Source organism: Etheostoma cragini, chromosome 8 (genome assembly GCF_013103735.1).
Source record: "Etheostoma cragini isolate CJK2018 chromosome 8, CSU_Ecrag_1.0, whole genome shotgun sequence".
Lineage (NCBI taxonomy): Eukaryota > Metazoa > Chordata > Actinopteri > Perciformes > Percidae > Etheostoma > Etheostoma cragini.
Window position 1 is genome coordinate 14,762,780 of NC_048414.1, and position 21,599 is coordinate 14,784,378.

Below are 21,599 nucleotides of genomic sequence, written 5' to 3' on the forward strand. Positions count from 1 at the left end.
AACAATATAAATCAACAATGGAAACTGGAATCAACCATAAAGGTATATCTGAAAGACATATTGGTGGACAACCACACTCCCTTCTTCTTCTTCTTCTTCTTCTTCTTCTTCTTCTTCTTCTTCTTCTTCTTCTTCTTCTTCGTGTTGTAGTACGTACAATAATAAAAATAATAACAGTGATGATAAATAAAAAATGAAATAACTAAACTCATGTACGAATATGAATACATAAAGTTACGCATTCATCTTTTTGATAGTGTTCTTACTCCATATTTAGTCAAGTGTGTCCACATTTGAGTCTTGATTATTGTCTCTTCTGTTCCTATCTGCACACTTCATTGTTCACACTATCCTTTAAACCTGTAAAACCATCGTTTCCTCTCTCCCTCCCTCCCATTGCTTTTGCCACCTTACTTTCAATCTCTGTTTAATAATAATTAACTGTAAACTAGCTAGTGATGAGCTTGAGATTTCTGACTTCTGTCGGTCAATGCAGTTAAGTAATAAGTAACAATGATGAGATGTGACGTGTGAAAGAAAAGAGTAGTAGTCACCACATCATTTGTGTTTGATGCCGAATTGTCTAGACATTGAATGAGATGTTTGTAAAATTTGCACAAAAAAAGTAATCACCACATTTCAAAGTCTCTGCGTGGCGCTCCATTTGGTTGATCGTCAATTTCTGTGGTGAATTCTGCGTGATATTTAGAAGGGCGGGGATCAATTTTTAAAAATGTTGTGCTGACTCCGCCAATCGGGTTTATGTCCGGTATACGCCGGTACATTGATCCTTTGCTACAGTTTATGGTGGGAGAATATCATCAACCAATCAACAGACTCCGTTTAAATAGCATGTGATAGATAGCCAATTGTAGAGCACATGTATTGTCACGTGAACATTGTTTTCCTTTTGACTGACCTCGCACGTCATTCTGGAAATTGTGCAGTGTTGTTGTTGCTACCATATTAGTCTGGTTGTCAAACGTTGTTATACTTTTATATTAGCGTTAACGAAGGATGGCGACTCAATAGGATAATTAAAGGAGTTCTTGGTTTTATGATACGGTGACAAAAAAGGTATGTTTTTTATATTAAGTGTGGTATTTATGAATGGTGGCAAGTTAGCTAGCGGCGCTTGTGGAGCTAAGATGTTGGAAGGTATTGAGAAGCCAGAAGTTAGCTTTCTTGTTGTCCTCTCAGTTAATGTCATTTAACAAAGAGATTTTACGTGTGAAGTAAACGGAACAATTTTAAGAAGACAGTTTTAGGGGCAGTGTTTTATTCCACGTCATGACATTTTCGTTATTTTTTTTTCTTACTGTTTCCTTTCTTTCATGTACACATCACTTTTGTTATTTTTTTATCACCAGGTTAAGGGCGAGCATAGACCTAATATTGCTGAGGATGGCAAAAACTCTTGTGACCTTGAAAGAATGAGTCACATATGGGTTTCAAATACCTGGGGGAAAGTAAGCAGAACATGTACTTCGTGGCAAACAAATGCCCGCAAGTCAGCAGCAGCATTTCCCCTGTCTGCTACCTCTCACTGCAGGGTTCATGTACAACAACCTTATTGCTACAAGGTAGGCTATCTCAACTGGAGGCACATCTACCACCTGAAGATCACTGGGCGAAAGGGATGGCTCTGTAAAGCTTACCAGGTTAGACAAAGGCTTGGACTCCACACCAGCACCCTGTATCTGAACACTTCACGTTGGTCTGCTGGTCTGAGCCAACACATGTCGCGGGTCAGGAACACACTGGACACAGTTTCTAAAGCTGTGAGTGGGACACATACAGAACTTCTCTCTAAAATCGCCAGACTCAAGCCTTATGCTTTAAGGGGTGGGAAAAAGGCTGAGGCAAGTGTTGAGTCAGCGCCAAAAGCAGAGGAGAGTGCAGTCACGCCTACTCCTGCTCCCACAAATGTTGCTCCTTCTTCTACATCTATTACACCCAACCCTATATGTATCTCATCTTCTGTCAGTCCTGTTCCTACTTCTGCTGCTACATGTGAAGCAAGTGCCACTACCTCCACTCACCCTCACAATCCTATCCAAGCGAATGTCACTGCCACAATTCTGAATGTGCGCAAACCTAAGGAGAAAAAACTGAGGCTTGTTGTTCCTGCTGTCAAAGCCAGTTCTGCCACGAAGCAAGATGAGCTTAAACCTTCACTGAGTGATACTGAGAGCAAGAACACAACTTTAACACCACAAACCACAGCACTTTTCCATCCTAGCACCTTTTCAGTCAGCCTGGATGAGACTTACAACTACCTGGCTCATCACATCAACTCATACTTTGGCAGCAGTACAAAGACTCAGGACAAGAAAGTGGACAATGTTGACCATTCTTCTGCTTTGTCTCAGGGTCAAAAAACTAGTGACTTCACGCCAGTGTCTGATAAAACCGTTCCTGCTGCTCCAGTTACCACACCTTCCACCAAGAAGGGTTTAGGACATTACCTGTCCTACTCAGCTCCCACTGTACAAGCCTTTGTAGGAAGCTACATTGCTCCCCTGGTCCCAAGGTTTAGGACAGCAGAGTCCAAAAGGGCTACAGTGGAAGAAAAGAAGACTGAGGATGCACCAGTCAAACAAATCGAGGCCACAGTTAATAAAGATCAGAAGGCTGCAGAGGAAAAAGCCAAGAAACTACTGCTTCAAAGGGAAAAGGTAGGTCCACAAAAAGCTGTGTCCATGTTTGAGTTAAAAATTCCCCACATATGATAGTTCTGAGGATTTGGTTTACTATAGCAGAATGCCTTCTCTCAAGACATTGACAGGAGTTCTTGCTACTCTATATGTCTAAGGGTAGTGTACTGTGCTGACATGCTGCCTGAGTTCTAGGAATCCTTTTTCAAAAATAACCCCCTTGGGAAGTTAGAGGGCCACAGAAGGTGTGTACTTTAGCTATGCGTTATGTTGTGGAGATAAACATACAACTGACATTCACTTAATGTCTAGGCTGGATTTAGTAATTTGAAACAGGAACTAATAATAACATGTGTTTTGTTTGACATAGGGGGTAGCAGAAACCCTGCATGAGTCTGGCTAATGTTACACAGTAGATTAATGTACTGTAATATCGGATTGGTTATGGTCCAAGTCATGTGGTTACATTAAAGGAGCAGACATGAAATCTGTACCATCACAGTAACAATCTAGTTTAAGGTACTGAAAAAGTAATAAAAAAACACAAATAACAGTTACTGAGTGGCAACTTCGTCATTAAAGGGGTGAACTATACTATAAGGAACCATACTATAAGTTTTTTTTTTTTTAGCTCTATTTACCTTAACTGGACTGGTTATATGATTTTTTTTCTAGTTGAATGATGGTTGTCTTGCTTTTCCCCTAGTTTCTGTAAGCGGGAAAACCACCCTTGCAACTTTGGAATGGCGAGCCGCCGGCCGAAGCATTAGGAAGTATCGCGTGATATCAGCTCTTGCGATGTAACACATTGCTTCACAGCAATGCACACATACACCCATTCAGAAACTGGCAAAAAGAAGTAGAAAGCTAGGAAAGCATTGTCGGAGGAACAGAGAAAGAGGGATTGGCAGACTGACCGAGTGTGGAGTCAGACGCAAGTAAACATAGGAGCTACCAAATATCCATTTCGAAGCTGTAGGAGGAGCTCCGTAGAGAAAACTGCATAGCGCCCCTTTAATATGTTCATGATTCAACCATGAACTGCAACCGCTCTACCAATTGTGCCATCCGAGCGACCAATTTAATTTTTTAGATAATGAATAAATGAATGTGTTGATCACAATAAACACATATGCTATTCAAGCAATATATGTTGTAAAAAAATATTATATACTGTAGCATTTCAAAAAAAATTTGAAAGTAGTAATCCACCTTTTAAGTGATGCTCAAAAGTAAAATTTAGAAGTCTGGACCATGGAAGGGAAACAAACTTGGTTACCATCAGTCCTGGGGACTGTAGTTCAGTGATTTATTATGTGTATTCTCACTTATGGCTTCTCATCCTGGTCTACTGTAGGAATGAGTAGAGAAAGAAATGAAAACAATGACAACATTCATTAGTTACCTTATTTTGTAAATAAAAGACTTCAAATACATCAAGACATTGTGTCAGGTTTAACTTGGATCCCAGCTAAGGCCGAATAGCTCGACCGAACTGGTTCCAAATTTTTTTGTCTCCTAGATCATTGCCAGGGTGAGTGTGGACAATCGAACTCGGGGACTGGTTCAGGCTCTGCACAGAGCATCAGATGTGAGGGTTTACATCAACAGGGTGGAGGACCTCAGCTACCATCTCGTGGAGTTTCCAGAGACCAGTGGTGTTGCAGTCAAGGTGAGAAAAAACACCCAAGCTTTACCATTTTCTCCTTTTTCACAAGGCTTCGTCAGGATATTTAAACCGTCATAGCGTGTAAATAATGGATATAATGGCCTTCTGCTTGTGTTTGGGAATTTTGCGATGCCAGACAAATGTGAGTATATCAGCTGGGGCAACAAGTTATATGTAGCTCTCTGTTTAATGTTAGAGTTCGGCAACCGCTGTACAGACTACATACTGCAGCATTTATTTATCACTCTGCCTTATCTGTGATGGAACTTATTTGGGGCTACAGCTGCCCCCTTTTGGGGGCTTTTTCACGCTGAAGGATTTATTTCCAGGAAACTTATGAGCACATCATTAATAAACACAAGATTTAAGTGGTGCTTTTGCATGATTCTTTGTGGAAAAATTGAGTTTTACATATCTGTAAATTAAATCAACTAATCGATTAGTTGACTAAGAATTTCTTTAGACAGCCCTATTCAGTGCTATTTCCAGACCAATGCCACTTTTATTAGTGTGGGATAGTTTATAATATCTTTGGACTGAGTAATTTGTTATACATTTTTCAAATCTTTGCAACAGATAAAAGAAGTTAATTGTGGTGATTGATGACCTACATTTAGTCTCACTGAAGTCGTGTTGTGACGAAAATATGTCTTTCGACTCTTCTAACATCTGTTTCAATCTATGATTCAATTAATATCATGACAGTTTCTGATTCTGATTATGTTTTATCTACAACTAAGGTTTTACATAGTGGTCCCACTTGAAACACTGTAATGCTGCGGTTGCACACATTTTTGCTCTGCTTTCATTTCAGTGAGGGTTTGACACGCATTTATTTTACCATTGCCAAATAATCCCACCTTCATTCTACTTCAGCTCAGACTTGCGAAATGACAAAACGTGTTAATGTCCAGCTGATTTGAGAGAGACAGTGGGATCGACCTCTCATTTAGAAAACATTGATTGTTCGTGCCTTTGTTTGAGTAACTTCAGGCCAAAAGAAAACAAGTGCAGTAATAGAAATGCAGTATAACTGCCTAATGAGGGATAGAGGGTAAATACAGCGAGATGTCAGATGTACTATTTTCAACTAGTTATATACTTCAGTACTCCTGTTTGCCTGGCCTATTGTGGTCTGATCGTATTATGGGGAACTGACCATGTTTTTAAGTTTCACTTCTGACTGCCACAGTATGTTTGTGTGTTCCTCAGGCGCAGGTAATCCCTTGCCTGCTGCGTCTGAAACAGGCCAATGACCCAGGCCTGAGGGCGGCCGTTAGAGAAGCCCTCGCTCTGGTGGGCTACCATAATCCTGTGAAAGGGCGTGGCATACGGATCCTGTCCATAGATGGAGGAGGGTTAAGGTACATGTTCATCTCTTTTTTTTCTTTTCTTTCCTGTAAGATATGAGTCACTGATGTCATGTTTTTTATTGTTTTCTCATGTAAGTAATTGCTAGTTTGATATGCATTTCCTTGCATGTACATTTGTGAAAATGTTTTATTAGCAATTCATAAAAGTGTAATCTGATCTGAAATCATTAATCACAAAATATGAGTCACTCAATTTTTTTTTTAGCATGTCCTGCATTCAGTGCCATGTTTTGAAAAGAAATGTACTGCTTCTATTAGCCGTTTTCGATCTGCCAAATAAATGTACTGTATTTTTGAGAAACAGTTAAGTAAATGGAGAAGGATTTATTTCCTATGTGTCTTAGTTATCCTAGTGGGAAATCAATCTGCTGTTGCTCTTTGTAGCCAGTTTGTGTTGTGTAATTATATGGCTCATTGTGAATGTCTGTGTCTGACTTTGTACTTTCAGGGGGCTTGTTGCACTTCAGACGTTACACAAGCTGGAAGCCCTGACCGGCAAACCCATTTACAAACAGTTTGATTATATTTGTGGTGTCAGCACAGGTGCGTTGTCCTCCTGCCCTTCTTCTGTATGTGTTTTTATGTGTCCCCAATGTTGCAGGGTGCAACATTGCAAGTGGGACTGGCCCTACTTATCACACACTGACCAAGTCTTGTGTTGACCTCAATATTGCCTGCCAAAATCCAAATTCTTAAATAGATTAGGAAATGGTATTTGTCATACAATTGAATTGCTTTGCTTCTCAATTCAATTGTATGACTTCAGTGCAAGACTTCTCAGATCACACCTTTTCCCTGTATGCAAAACCACCACAAGGGGTGCTGTGGACCATCCTCGATCCTCTTTTCCATCTGCCACTTTGTTGTTTTCATTTCACAGCAGAATAAAAACAAAGCTATTTGCGGAGCCTTTAATTACTACCAGAAGTTTCTGTTTTTCCCTACTTCCTATCGGTTCTCTAAGTCTTAATCTCCACCAGTTGGAGGTACTTTATTTTCACATTTAGTGAATGTTGTCAAAGCATAATGTGATCCGCCTACTAGATTGTATGATGTTTACGCATTTAAAACCAATCTGGGCCACATCTGGCGAATTTGATCATCACCCACATTTACACAGGTACACCCCATCTCTACCGTCATAGCACTGTTGTGGCTCCTGTCAGTGATCCTTAACCATGGAGAGAAAGTAGTATAGAAGTATTGCCCTGTGGTGTAATAGCCATGTTAATCTCATCCACTTTCTTTGAACGGATCATCCAAGGGAAATGTTACTCTTAACAGATAATCCATGCATCAACTCCAACCTTGAGAGTAACCATACCAAGCTGGACCTGTTTGCTAATTTATTACCTTGTTGCATTTCCAAAGAAGTGACTGAAGTTCTTGTACTTTTACTACAGTACTATATTATACTACAGTCACCTTCCCTCTTTCAATATTTGTGTTTTTTCTTTTCTCCTTAGGTGCTATTTTAGGGTTCATGCTAGGTGCATTCCAAATCCCATTGAACGAGTGTGATGATCTTTACCGGAAGTTGGGTTCAGATGTCTTCAAGCAAAACTTCATAGTTGGCACTGTAAAGATGGGCTGGAGCCATGCTTTCTATGACAGTGAAGCCTGGGAGAACATCCTCAGGTCAGTTCCTTTGGCATTTCTGGCAGAGTGGTGCTTGTGCTTAGTAGAGCTGTGTTAAATTGCCATGAAAGTGGTGAAACTGTAAGTAAAAGTAAACACAAAGAGATTTGAAAGTGTTCTTTATTTTTATCCGAGGTATGTTAACATTGTGTGATAATTTAAACTGAATATTTGTTTGCAATGTTTGGATTTCATTGCCATGCAACAATAATGTATCTTTGGTAACCTTAAAAGCAGACATAAATTAAGGATTATAACATATGGAAACGACTGTAAAACAGTGGCTGGTTGAATAACAGAAAAATTGTGAAAATATATCACAGGATAAAATGACCAGTGCATGCTTGGAAATGGTCAGCAGTCATACAAAGCATTACGGGTGTGAAAAAAAATAGAAATGTATTCCAATCGTGATTCTAGCTCTACCGATTCCAAATCAATTAATAGGCATCCACATTTTTTTATTTATTTATTTTAATCAAAAATCGATATTGAATCAAATTTGAACATTTTCTGAATTGTACATCCCTACAAAGCATACATAGATTTAGAAGAGTAGAATGGTCCTTTGAAAAATAATTATGCTAATTACAACAGAATTTCAAGTTCCATTAACTGATATGCAATAGGAATTTGTGAAGCTTGCAGAAATAAATCCGCAACAAGCCATACTGCTGTCAAAAACTCACTATGCCAGAAAATAACATCATCCTATCTTCACTTCCACAGAGAGAAAATGGGCTCTCACCGTCTGGTGGAAACTTCAAGAAACCCTGAATGCCCCAAGGTGAACTTTACAAGATGGTCTGACTCACTCTTCCCTCTTGTTTTGTTCTGCCACTAACCAGTTAGCCTTCATCTTGTCTTATTTACTGAGAAATTACACAGAAAGCTCCTTTCTTTAGCTCTGTCTTTGTCTGGCATACATCTGCATTGACAAGTGGATGAAAAATACACACTAAAGCTATATAAGACTGTGTGGATAAAGAGGTATATAGGTTTCATATGTCAGCAGACTCCTCTGAGGCTCCCAGAACAGAGATAATATTAAATTGATCTGCCAGAATGTCGGTCTAGATATCATGCCTGCATTTTATTTCTGTATGTAAAATGCTCCCTCATGCTGAAAAAGTCAAATTGTAAGTCATGTCCCTTACCTGCAGGTGGCAGCGGTGAGTACCATTGTGAACAGGGGCACTCCTCTTAAGGCCTATGTGTTCAGGAACTACAACCTGCTGCCAGGGGTGCGCTCTCACTACCTGGGGGGCTGCCAGCACCAGCTTTGGCAGGCCATCCGTGCCACATCAGCAGCCCCTGGGTATTTCCAGGAGTTCACTTTAGGAAATGATCTCCACCAGGTCAGTCCTACTCGGGTAGTAAAGTGGTTAATCATTTTGAGAATTAATCTCAGAAATATCGCATGTCACTGTTTGTTACAGAAAAAGGGGAAGTGATAGGACTCATGGCAGTGGACATTTCAATTATAAAGGGGCTGTACTCAATATTCAGAATATTAATAAAGCCGTAAGCAACTCTTTGCTATGTAGAGATACTGTATAGTGGAGTAATGGCGTACTGAGCTGAGAATGAAGTCACACTCCGTGTGTGTCTGTCTGTCTGTCTGTCTGTCTTTGTCTGTCTGTCTGCACATACAGTACGCGCATGTGAGTGCGTCAGTATCAGATGCCGAGGGCTGACAACTTGGGGAAATTGTTTTTAAAGGAATATCGGGGTCCTTTAAGCCTTTAGGTGATGTTTTTATTCAGGGTGATTGTCACGACCACAGCTGATGCATAAACTTAAATTCCCAGTGTGTGGTGTCCTTCTTTTACTCAGTACATTGTCAAATCACTAAAGTACCTGTATGTTTATATTTACAAGTCTTCTAGGTGCTACCCTTAGTCCTAAGGTCCACTTACTATAATTTGGTCAGTTTCAGAAAATGAATTTAGTGCCCAGCTTAAGTTTTTGCCAAAACACATACTGTATATGCTTCTAACAAAGCTGTTGTTTCACAATACATATTTCTTTTTTATACAGTTGTAATAATTCAAACTGTTTGGCTGTGATGAAATTAAAGAATGCATAGGCCGGTCCTCAATAAACCACCAAGCACAGTTCACAGCTTGAAGACTTTGGACAGGGAAATATTTTGATATTTAATATGCATTGTACCTGGGAAGGGTTATTTTGTACTCATGCTCTCTTTCACACCCTGCTACACATTCACACAACTATTTAAAGACATAGTGACAATTTTACTGCAGTTCTGTGCTCTGCCTCAGTAATCCAGGGCTTACTCGCTGGTTTTAAATGCCCTGTGTTGACGGAGAAGAGTCTGAAGGATTTTGTGGGGCCTAATGAGAAAAATCCTCTGCACAGCAAGTGAGAGGGAGAACTTCCATTTCCGTCTTGTCAGTGTTTTTATTTCCAGTCAGTTACATCTTGACAGAGGGAGTTGCAGTAAGACACACTTAAATACATCTCCACTAAAACCAGTATGCATTAGCCATCAGTGACATCACAAACCGCCAGTCCACTCTACCGTTTTACTAATCAATATGGATGGCTACTTTGATTGCCTTTACCTTTTCAGTGAAAGCTCAGTCAACAGAGCACAGAAGAAATAAGAAACCACATGAGTAGCATAGCAGAATCATAGAAAACAAGTAAGTGTTAATTTTACTTTGTTGAAAACAGAAGGTATATATAGAAAAAAGAGATTTAAAAAGCACATAGGTAAACACAGATGCAGGTCATTATGCTCCACTTCTGTTTGAGTATTCGGTCGATGGAGCCTATGTTTGAACTTTCATCCAGATTTCAATATCCTTGAATCGACATTCAAAACACAGAGGGGGGTGTAAAGATTGAAGAACTTAACGTAGACCCAGAACATGTGGATGAGCATGTGTTTGCATCAAAAGCAATATCCCGTGTCGGCACGCTCCCACGCTCTTAATTAGAAGCTGTGTTAGTTATGTAGGTGAGTGGGGGAAGTTCAGGGTGAGAGAATGAAAGAGACTGGTTGATGAAAAGCCACCTGTGGTGGTAGATTTCTCCAACTTGATGTCTAGCAGGTCTCACCCTACTCTGAGATGCATAAAAAAAGCCCAATGCAGCGCTACTTTCATCACACACCACTGTTTGACTGCCATATCTGCCTCGGTATTGAATGAAAAGACAGAGAATCTAGTTATGCAACAGTTATATCAGACTCCAGCGGGAATCCTTATACTGTGAGAGGACGCCATCAGGTGTTAAAATATATTTAATACATTTCATGTGAAATCACTTATCAATGCATTTCTTCCAAAAGAATCTGAATGACATTAATAAAGAGAGCTTCTGTCTTTGTTTAGTACTTTTTTTAGTACTCATGGTTTTCTCAGGCAAATACTACTTTAAAGAATATTTTAAGTAGGTGTTTTGCCTGGATTGACAATTCCTGTGTGTATTTCCTTTTTGCCCATTTGTTCCACTTTCTATCCCCTTTATTTTTGGAACCACTTTTACATGATTGAAGATATTCTACTAGCATTTGATGTTGTGCTATTTGAAAAGACATTTGAACATCAGAACATTATTATTGGGCCATAAACCTCTGCATATTGAAACTGGTTCAGTTTGTTGTTCAATATTAATGCATATGCCTAATTAACACAAGAGGTGAAAGAGGGAGAGGGCACCTGATTTCTTCCATTTGAATCAGGAGTCTTTATAACTTGTTTAAGTTCCACAACCTTTGTTTTCACCAGCTGTAACTGAGAAAAAATGTAACGCCTATGTATCGTGATTCAGGATCTTCTTTAGTGAAAAACGTTTGACAACCACATCAAAATAATGGAAAACAATATATAGAGACGTAGAAGTAATGAAACAAATGATAGAAAAAACTGTCAAATTTCATTTGAATCAAAGTTAACACTAATATCCCTTGTGTCTTTAGTATCAGTTTGTAAGAAGTGTAATGTATAAAAAGAGATGCTGATCAAAATTATAAGCTTGACTTGTTTCACTTGTTAGTGATAAAGCAAATGCCAGGATGAAAATACTTCATATATAGTGTTTAATGATTGGACCGTGTAATCTAAGATACAGTATTTAAAATGCATGCCTTCTAAAATAAAGTTTGGCACAGCTGTCAGCCACTTTACTTTCCATCTGAACCTTGCCAGCTTCAAAATGCCACCCATGACTGCTTTATGTCTTGGCCGCTTGAGCCACTGAAATCAGTCATGAACATAACATGCTGTGTGTGTGATGTCAAGGATTCCCCAGAGAGAGAGTCATCACGCCCACAGAGTTTTCCACTTAATTCAAGCCCCAAACAATCACCCTTTTGTACGGTGAGCGCAGGAAAGTCGCCATGCCATGTGCTGAACAAATGCCGGAATTTTTTAGCAGCGTTGCAAGAAAGTTGTGATTGTTCGTTGATGTTTGTGTGATCCAGCAGGCTGGAAATTGAAATGTGACTAAGCCAGAACTTTAGGCCCAGACTGGTAAAGCAGGGGAAATTGTAATTTGCAATACCTTTTGAATCAGAGCAGCCGTGGTGTTATCAAAGCCTCACACTTGCTACCTCATGAACAAACACTTGATTGCACTGCCACACTTGTTTGGGGATTAGGCCAGTCCACTGATTATGTGTTGACTGGCTGCTGTGTGAAAGCCTTCTGAATCTTCCTCTGTCTCTAACTCCCTTGTCTTCTAACGGTGCACCACATTCCTCAGGCGTGTCACTGCAGTGGCTGCAGATGAGACTTCTTGGAATATATCACAGCTTTGAACCCTGCATTACAATGTATTGATGTGCAAGTGTATGTGCTTAGTCACCTCTGCAGAGTGAAGGAAAATTTGCTTCAAATTGATCAGTAGATGATGGACAGAAAAATAATATCTAAATAATAACTAATATGAAGTTTCCAAATATGTTCATAAAGCTTTGAAGGAATCTAGACTGAGTAAATATGAGCAAGGGTGTTCTACGCCCATTTATATCACTGCACAAGTTGTCACATTTAATCTGAATGGCTACAGCCAGAAGGATTGATGAATTGTTATAGTATTTAGTTTTAGTGTATTAGGTAATCGTGAACAGTAGATCTCAATTTCTTTGCCTGCCTGGGACAAAGTTGGCCAGTTACAAAGATGGTTCCTTCCTCTATTTTTTGCAGCGTTGCAAGAAAGTTGTGATTGTTTGTTGATGTTTGTGTGATCCTGCAGGCTGGGAATTGAAATCTGAATAAACCAGAACTTTAGGCTCAGACCGGTAACACATGGGAAATTGTAATTTGGAGCAATACCTTTTGAATCAGAGCAGCCGTGGTGTTATCAAAGCCTCACATTTGCTACCATAGCCATATAGAGGATACATTAGTGATGGGAAACGAAGAGAAAAGAGTGAAAAATGGAAGAAATGAAGGAAGGGTGGTTCCACATTAAAGCTTTCGCTGTTATCGCTGCTCTGAAGAATACAGAAGTAGAAGATTTCAGGCGTTGAACAATGGATGCCAGGGCATGCGTAGACTAGTGAGGAAGGCCTAATTCTTTTCCGCCTAGTTGCCATGACGTCTCCTGTGGCGACGGGGTTGGAATGGAGGCATGTTTTGTGCCCACCTCTGCCAGCATTTGGTGGCAGGCATGGGATCAGTGTGTCACCATCCTCAGTGTGAGCTCTTAAGAGCCCCACCACGGCACAGGGCTCAGCAGTAAGTCTTCACACTGCTTAAACAGCAGCACTCCCATATTTTTTTGTTGATAATGAATGAGACAAAAATGTATCTAAGAAGTCATTAAATGTGGCAGCTTTGACTAAAGAAATACGTTTTTGAATTAGTGTGAGAATAGAGTAGAAAGAGGAATTCGGTCTCACATAATTAAGTGGCATTCCAAATGTGCACTTCAAGAAATCATAACCTTGTGAATCCTCTTTTTCTGTTCCTTTTTTCCCTTGTAAAGGCCACTGGAGGTGAATTTATTGGTCATAAATGACATTCTCAGCATCGCAGTGCTTCTCAGATGAGGCAGAGAGGGGGTGAGGTAGTGGATTCAGGGAGGCGACAGAGAGCTTTTAGCCTCTTCTTCATCCTCCTGTGTTAAGCCCTGAGAGCTCGGCCTGGAGGCTGTTGGAGGATGGAGCTCAGACTGTTGAGCCCTTCTGCAGACAGTTTCCTCATCTAGATGGACTCAGGATCTTTGTCCTTTGAGTATAAACGTACACCCAAGGATTGTTCCATTGTTCCATTACTTCTGTTTCCTCCACTGACAGTTATTTTTGTTCTGTTGTATTCATAGGTTTTCACTCATGAACAAACACTTGATTGCACTGCCACACTTGTTTGGGGATTAGACCAGTCCACTGATTATGTGTGAAAGCCTTTCTGAATCTTCCTCTGTCTCTAACTCCCTTGTCTTCTAACGGCGCACCACATTCCTCAGTCATGTCACTGCAGTGGCTGCAGATGAGAGTCCTTGGAATATATCACAGCTTTGAACCCTGCTCTAAAATGTATTGATATGCAAGTGTGTGTGCTTAGTCACCTCTCCTGAGTGCAGGGAAATTAGCTTCAAATTGCTCAGTAAACGATTGACAGAAAAATTATGCTTTCCAATATGAAGTTGTCAAATATGTTCATAAAGCCTCAAAGGAATCTAGACTGAGTAAATATGAGCAAGGGTGTTCTACGCCCATTTATATCACTGCATAAGTTGTCACATTTAATCTGAATGGCTACAGCCGGCAGGGTAGATGTATTGTTTCAATACTGGGTGTACACGTGCGGTCATGTCTTCACAGAATGTCTGGGAAAAGGTAACCGTGAACCGTAGATCTCAATATCTTTGGCTGGCTGGGGCAAAGTTGGCAGTTATACAGATGGGTCCTTCCTCTATTGACAGCTTGAGATGACTTGAACCTCAATATGACCCTTTGGTGCCTATAAAGCAAAAATGTAAAGAGAACAGGTCGCTGTAATTGCTTAATATGGCATGAAGACCCCTGACATGACCTAAGAGTGAAACTAACCCCTCTGCCCACGTTCTCATCCTCGCTGGTGACAATAATGGCCTTTATGTGGCTTGGATGCCATTTAGGCAATTCATTTTAAAAATAATTTTCAGATTACATAGATACACTGAGGAAGCAGTTTCATGTGCTAACAATGTGGATTGATTTGGAGGATTTGTGCAAACTATAAAGGGTAGACGAGAGATTTTTTTATAGCAGCCTAATAGTGTTCTTCATCGATTGAATAACACATCTCTCTGGAAAACAGTCAGTCTGGTTGTTGTCACAGGAATAATCGGATGTCCACAATTTATGTAATTCTTCCCTAATTACTCATTTGATCGAAGGAAGCCTCATTGGCAGAGCCTCATAATAAATCATGACAGAGCTCAGCGCCCCGTAGTCCAGCTCTGTCAAAGAAACCATACAAAAATCTTAATGACTACAGCTGCTTATTGAGACTGTGATGTGAATGCTACACCAGATGTAGGTCGAAGGCTCACCTCGTTTAGATTACAGCAAACGCTCTGTTCTCTTCTGTAGTGTGGCCGTTCATAATGACCCTTGCACAAGACAGCATTTCAGCTCACCCACGGGTTAGAGAGGCAGAGAGGTACAGGCTATATGAAGACGAGGAAGTATGATGTCCCACCTAATGGGAGCTGGCATGCACTTGGGCGTGAAATGACTTTTACTGATCCTGGCGATAGAATCTCTTTCCTATTCAACTCAGCACTCTCCCTCCAAGACAGCTTAGACTGACACAGCGAAGACATTACAATGGGCAATGCAAGGGACCTAAACGTCCTCCATGTCTTAACTGTGTTTAGTTATCACAGCTCGTATGCTCTCAGTAGTTTTACTTCATAATACGCTGAAAGCCATGTTTCTAGTTTAATTGGCCATCGGAAGACTTGAAATTTGTTCCCAAAGGTGTAGGAGCCCTAATTAGTTGAAAACTTGCTTTAACCGAGCTACAGGAAAATTAGGTGATTTGTGAATCAGCCTAGAGACCCTGAAGGGCAAAGGCAAGGCCCGCAGAGCTGTGATCCTCTAGAGTATCAACAAACGAATTAAGGAACGCTTTCAAAGGAAATCATTAGGACTTTCAGGAAGGCAGGATTCAAACTTATATTACTATATATCATATTGGAAATCAGTTTTTGTTCAAACTCGGAAGTTAAACTTCATCAAATGGTCTCAACTGACTGGGGTGTGTCCTCTGAGGACATTCATCCGTTGACACATGGCATTCTTTTTTCCAGTGGAATTAAATTGTAAGCATGAGCAGCATTACAACACTAAAGCCAAATAAATGGAAGTGACCTTTGTCATGCTGCTTGTTTGATAGCATAAGTTTGGCTTTTTTTGTATTCAAAGCTCATTTGCAGTTTGTCCTAAGTAGATCATTGTTTCCAACTTAACCCTTTTTCAAAATGTGTCCTGACCTAAAGAATCTCTTGTGTGAGAATGTGGCAGTGGGCCAAGTATGGATATCTCACAGAAAAGTGGCTATAAAGAGCCCCGGTTCTATCACTGCAGCCTCAGCAACTGCCAAACTGTTCTCAGTGCAGTTTAAGCCTTGTACCATATTCCTCAAACAAGCTTGTTTGTGTATGACAGCTGTGGAAGGAGATGTCGGATGCAAATTATCTTCTAAATTATTGATTCTTAGTTTTGAAGTTCCGAATGGCACACACACAAAGAAGACCTAACTACCGTCTTCCTTTGGCACCACAAAGCTTCTTCACTGCCAAAAATAATAAATGATTTTTCTCTGAAGGCCTCACCAGCTCTGAATTGTCCAAGCAGGTGCACTGAAATAGAGACAAGTTAGAGCATTCAACTTGCAGCTCACAGGAGCATTGTGCAGTTGGCTTCTAATGTTACATGCCTTGGCTCTATGTGCAAGGCTGGCCACTGTGCTTGTGAAACTTGCCTCTACCTATCTACACAAAGAACCCGGGACTGGACCTAGACTGTTGCCATAATTGCCACTGAGTTCAGAAAATGGAGCCTCTCAAAGTGGTGGGAGTGATAAGAAAACTGCTTAGTTGTTGCCTTTCCAGCTGGGTTCGTCTGGTGCTCTCCACAGTGCAAGTCCCTCTAAGTCCCCATTAGGAGCAACTTCAATCCCGGCATTTTTTCTTCCCTTTTCTGTGATTCATTTCTTGGTCTGCCAGACACCCAACTGGTGCATAATGACGTGCTTTGGACAAATGGCTGCCTCAGCAGTTCCTCCATGCTTTGTGGCCGAGTGAAACCCTCTTTGTGTGACATCCATCTCAGCCAGTGAGAAGGGTGTCCTCTGAGTCTCTGGCTCGCACCGGAATTTCTCTACTAACTACTTTTAAGGTTTAAAATGATTCATGCAGTTGATTATCATAACACATTACTTCTTTGAAATCAGAGAAAGTATCTTTTAGACAGTTTCGGAGGAACATTTGCCTTTGTAAATGTTTATTTCTTAATTTTTTTTGACACGCTAGCAACGTTCACCACTTTGGTCCGGACTAAAATATCAACTATTTTTTACAGACATTTGTGGTCTCCAGAGGATGAATCCTAATCATTTAGTTTTTTTACTGTAGTGACACTACTTTAATTTATGACCTAATTCCTGCGAAACAGTTTTTCAAAACATTTCTGTCAGGCCCAACCGTACTTTTTGTCAGTGTAAGATGGTGAATACACAGTAGTAAACATTATACTGCTAAAAATCTGAATGTTACTATTGTCATTGTGAGCATGTTAACATGTAACACTGTTACATGTTTTTAGCCAAAAGACTGTTGTGGCTGAGTTAATCTTAAAAGAGCTTCAAATGTGTCTGCAGACTCTTAGTCTTCTTTGACTCTCATCTGATGCTGAATTATTAATCTTTGGTGGCCTGCTTTGTTGAGATTTCTGTTATTTCTCATTGGAACTCAAAGTTTTCATAGATACATACTACGTCCATGAAGACACAGCAATTGATTCACGAATGATCTGCTATTGGAGCAATTACTTGTAGTATCGCCCCCAGACTACTAATATGGCCCACTCCCTTTGCAATTCTATTTTCCTGGTTTTCGGATTGTTGATGCAATTTCTCAGTCCAGCTCCCTGAGTGATAGCAGACATTTGCCTTGGTAGGCAGCCCTAATAGTCCACACCTTAACTTGTGCTCCAACAGATTTGTACAAAAATGTATGTTAGGCTGCGACACTAGTGAACTGTGCTGAAAGATGGGCTGTTCTCTCGCCTCTTGTCCTCAAGGCCCAATGTGTGTGAATCCATGTGACATACGCTGTCAGAAACACACACCCACATTATTAAATGCATTGACTCTAAGCAGGCATGAGCTCTCGATCAAACACGCACATACACACAGTCACATAAACAAGCATTCTTCCCCCTAGTGTGTCCCAAGACACTTGGGGGCCTGCAGCTCCCACCCCCCAGCCTGGCCTCTTTAATGAGGACTGGCCCCTGTGTGTTTGATCCTGCTGCCAACCCACAGCCCCGCGGCCCCTCAGCCTCATGCCTATTCAACAATCCCCACCCCCCCACCCCCACGTTCTCTCATATGGCCTTGGGTAGACTATGGATCCGAAGCACTCTCGGGTGTTTGTTCGATATCAAAGCTTGTCTGCCTGAAACTATGAGCAAAGAGGAGTAAAACAACACAAATTTAGCTTTTGTGCTTAGTAGACTTATAACCGGCTATGGAAATGCACATAGATCTGTTATTTTTGTTTTGTCAGATGTTCTTCATAAATTTAATCTAATGACTGTTAAATTCCACGAAAGGTTTCAAGGTTTTAAATGCCAATAAATTGGTTTCTCTGACTGTGGTCTTGGCATAAAAAAAACACTGACAGCGTGTAAGTTAATTCTCTAACATGGCATTTCTTCTGTTTTGTCAACAGGACGGGGGTCTGCTGATTAACAACCCCACAGCACTGGCTATCCATGAGTGTAAGTGTTTATGGCCCAACACGCCCCTGGAGTGTGTGGTCTCACTCGGTACGGGCCGCTTTGAATCTCCTGGCAAGAACAGCACCACCTACACGAGCCTCAAAACCAAACTCACAAATGTCATCAGCAGCGCCACAGACACTGAGGGTAAGTGAACATCACTATGCTGAAGGTTAAAGGTGCCTGAAATCATTTTGAGTTGAGTTCCACAGATTTGTTGAACTGTAAATGTGTCTAAAAGCATCTTGGTTTAATTTTTTGCTTCCTATTTTTACATGTTTGTTTTTAAAGTAGCTCTACAGTACACAAAATATTTTTGAAAAATGACTTAAAGGTGCGGTTGGTAATACTTAAAAAAATAACTTTCTGTCATATTTACTGAAATTGACCCTATGTTGAGTAGAACTACCCTTGTTTGGTGAAAGTGCAGTACTTATTTATAGTGTCCCTTTTAAATACAATTATAAACATTACAGCAAAATAATTAATTTGATTAACTGTAAAAGAGATCAAGCACTCTATATGGGAGCTTTCAAAGCAACACAAGACCACCGATACACAGTGTCAAAAACATCAGATACATTTTTTTGTCCAAAATGTGGAAACACTTCTTAGAAAATGTCCCAGAAATCGTGACATCACATGGCGAAAACAGACGAGCTGCATCAACAAAGAGGAACAATGGTCGAAACATTAAAACTCACCAACAGGGATAAGCCAACCTGATTGCAATGTTGCGGTGGGATTTAGTTCCTTTATTTATTTTGTCTTAGATTAATTTAGTTGAAGATTAAATGAATACACACCTTAGTCAGAGACTTTCAAGCATGATACCCTTTGTTTCTCTTTCATGTGTGAGGAAAGGAATTTTGCCTTGATGTCACAAGTACAGAAAATGCTGCACTGCAGGGTGACTTTGTTCTGGATACGTCCCATTATGGCCGTCTGTAGTGGCAACCTCTTCTGTCTCCTTATCACCTCTGGACATGGGCACCTCTGCCTGGCCTAAATCCTTCTCCCCCCCCCCGTTGCTGCTGCAGTGGTGCAGTGGGTGACCTAGATGCTTCTCTGCACTTGTTCCTTCTGTATTTGGGATTAAGCTTTACTCCCCAGCTCAACAACAGGCTTTGTCATTTAGAAACAGTAGATTAGCAGGAGTGTTTATCACATATTTCATTTCTTTTCTTTTTCAAACGCTCCCCTCCTGTCTCAGTGTGCACAAGCCTCCTGCTTTGTTAGGACCATCAGTAGAGCTCGGTTTGTTGTTGTAGACAGATAAGGCTGATCTAATGGGGTAGTAGATATAAACAAAGCTGCTGATGAAACTGGCTTTTACTCATGTCATGTTTAGCAGTGCACAAATAAGACTCTCCATGAGTTGGAGCTGCAGTTTAGACCGGCCTATTTAGACGTCTTAGTTAGTTGACTTCCCAGAAGTCTCAGATTTTGATATTGCCAAACAACTAAAAAAAAACATGTTGAGTTTCCACAATTTTTGGCCTTGTACAGCGGCTGGTCATGTCAGTTAAAATCCGTGTTGCCAGATGTACAATAATTATCATAATGTTTTTTTTTTTTATAATTAAGCCTTTTAATGTAATGATTTAGGGGCGCCACGGTGGTGCAGCTGTTTGCACTGGCTCCTCACAGCATGAGGGCTGGGCCCCGTTGGCCGACTTGGACACTTCTCTGTGGAGTTTGTACGTTTTCGCTTTGATAGCGTGGGGAGAAAATCTGAATTTTAAACAGTTAGTACCAAACATGTTTTGCTGATAATCATGGAGCTGCCTGCCATTGACCATAGTTAATGTTGTAAAGAAAAGAAGAAAAAAAAAGTAATCTATAATAGGCATAGTAGCTGAAGATCAGTGATAGGCTCTCTGAATGCTCTCTGAATTAAGCTTGTATCTGCAAAATAAAAAAATAAAAAATGAATGGCATTGAAAAACCGATTTAATCTCTAGAGAATAAACCAGACAACTATTCAATGAGCAAGCTTGTCTCATTCGAGGAATTTTGTAATTTATCTTTACTCCATTGTAAAACTTTAAAACATGTTTTACAGTTGGCCCATTGCCTGGTTAGGAAAATGCAAAAGATAAAAGTCAATTATACTTTCCATTTAACCTTGAAATGAAATACTCCTCGTAGGGTTTAGCTCAAAAGCAGCTAGTTTTGATTTAACCCACGTCTGGACTCCTGCACTTTTGAACTACTGTGGGAACAGAGACAGAAACGACCTCCGTCACCTTTTTGGATCCTTCAGGCATATTTACATTAATTTAGTCATTGCTACTCGCTGCCTGTTTGTATATGCATTTGCGTGTTGTTGATTTAATCCTGTCAGACGTTGCATTTGAATACAACCATAAAGGACAAGCCAGACATTTTCACTTGGTATTACCTCACGCTCTCACACAGTTATTCTGTAACACATGTCATGCTGTCACAGCACTGACAGATGTTTTGACTTTGCACAACCTTTCTCACTCTTAACACAATAAGTAAATGTGTGTACATATTGAGACTATTAGGAAGTTAATTGTGTGTTTATGATTGTAGTCTTCATGTAAAATGTCATGTTTGTTTTCTGTGCGGCCTCACTTTGACCTCTCTTCCTCCCTCCAGAGGTTCACGCCATGCTTGACGCCTTCCTCCCTCCCGGCACTTATTTCCGCTTCAACCCCTTCATGAGCGAAGATATCTCCATCGATGAGAACCGGCACGAGAAGCTCAGCTTGCTGCAGGCTGAGGGTATCCGTTATCTGGAGAGAAACGAGGAGAAGCTGAAGAAGGTCGCTCACATCCTCACCCGAGAGAAAAGCTCCGTCCAGAGGATGGCAGATTGGGCCAGGCTCAGAGCTGACATGTATAACATGTCCTTTAAGTCCTATAAGCTCTAGATCACACACAGGCCACCTTTACCTCACATGGAAACACGTCCTTAATTCTAAATTGCCTTGATTTGTGTATCATAGTTGTTTCCTTCTTGGCCTGTATTGTAGCTCTGGTTGTCATTTAAAGATGTGTGAAATGTCATTTGGGTTTAGGAACTCCCTGAAAGGTCCCATGGCATGAACATTTCACTTTTTGAGGTTTTTTAATGTGAGTTGAGTTCCCCCAGCCTGCCTATGTTCCCCCAGTGGCTAGAAATGGCGAGAGGTGTAAACCGAGTCCTGGGTACTCTGCTCTGCCTTTGAGAAAATGAAAGCTCAGATAGGCCAATCTGGAATCTTGCTCCTTACGAGGTCATAGGGGGCAGGATTACCTCCCCTTTCTCTGCTTTGCCCAGT

At 40.6% G+C, this 21,599-nt stretch overlaps 1 protein-coding gene across 2 annotated transcripts; it reads left to right on the forward strand.

Moving 5' to 3' along the window:
- The first annotated feature begins 896 nt into the window (after window positions 1-896).
- On the forward strand, window positions 897-21,365 carry LOC117949416 (calcium-independent phospholipase A2-gamma-like). 2 transcript variants are annotated; one of them, XM_034879686.1, is made up of 10 exons: window positions 897-1,077; window positions 1,371-2,678; window positions 4,180-4,329; window positions 5,539-5,690; window positions 6,148-6,242; window positions 7,166-7,337; window positions 8,067-8,124; window positions 8,501-8,695; window positions 18,258-18,453; window positions 20,935-21,365. In XM_034879686.1, exons 2-10 carry the CDS (start codon window positions 1,434-1,436, stop codon window positions 21,207-21,209), a joined length of 2,538 nt encoding a protein of 845 aa, XP_034735577.1. In that variant the 5' UTR covers window positions 897-1,077; window positions 1,371-1,433; the 3' UTR covers window positions 21,210-21,365. The 2 variants fall into 2 exon arrangements, with proteins under 2 accessions (XP_034735577.1, XP_034735578.1); XM_034879687.1 differs by having other exon boundaries at window positions 909-1,077; window positions 1,553-2,678; window positions 20,935-21,209.
- The last annotated feature ends 234 nt before the right edge of the window (window positions 21,366-21,599 follow it).

What these genes read in the sequence shown, in the direction of transcription:
- LOC117949416 (XM_034879686.1), top strand. Translation starts at nt 1,434, where the DNA reads ATGAGTCACATATGGGTTTCAAATACCTGGGGGAAAGTAAGCAGAACA. An exon ending in GCCTGGGAGAACATCCTCAG is followed by an intron (nt 7,338 to 8,066) that starts GTCAGTTCCTTT and finishes TCACTTCCACAG; the next exon opens with AGAGAAAATGGGCTCTCACC. An exon ending in TAGGAAATGATCTCCACCAG is followed by an intron (nt 8,696 to 18,257) that starts GTCAGTCCTACT and finishes TTTTGTCAACAG; the next exon opens with GACGGGGGTCTGCTGATTAA.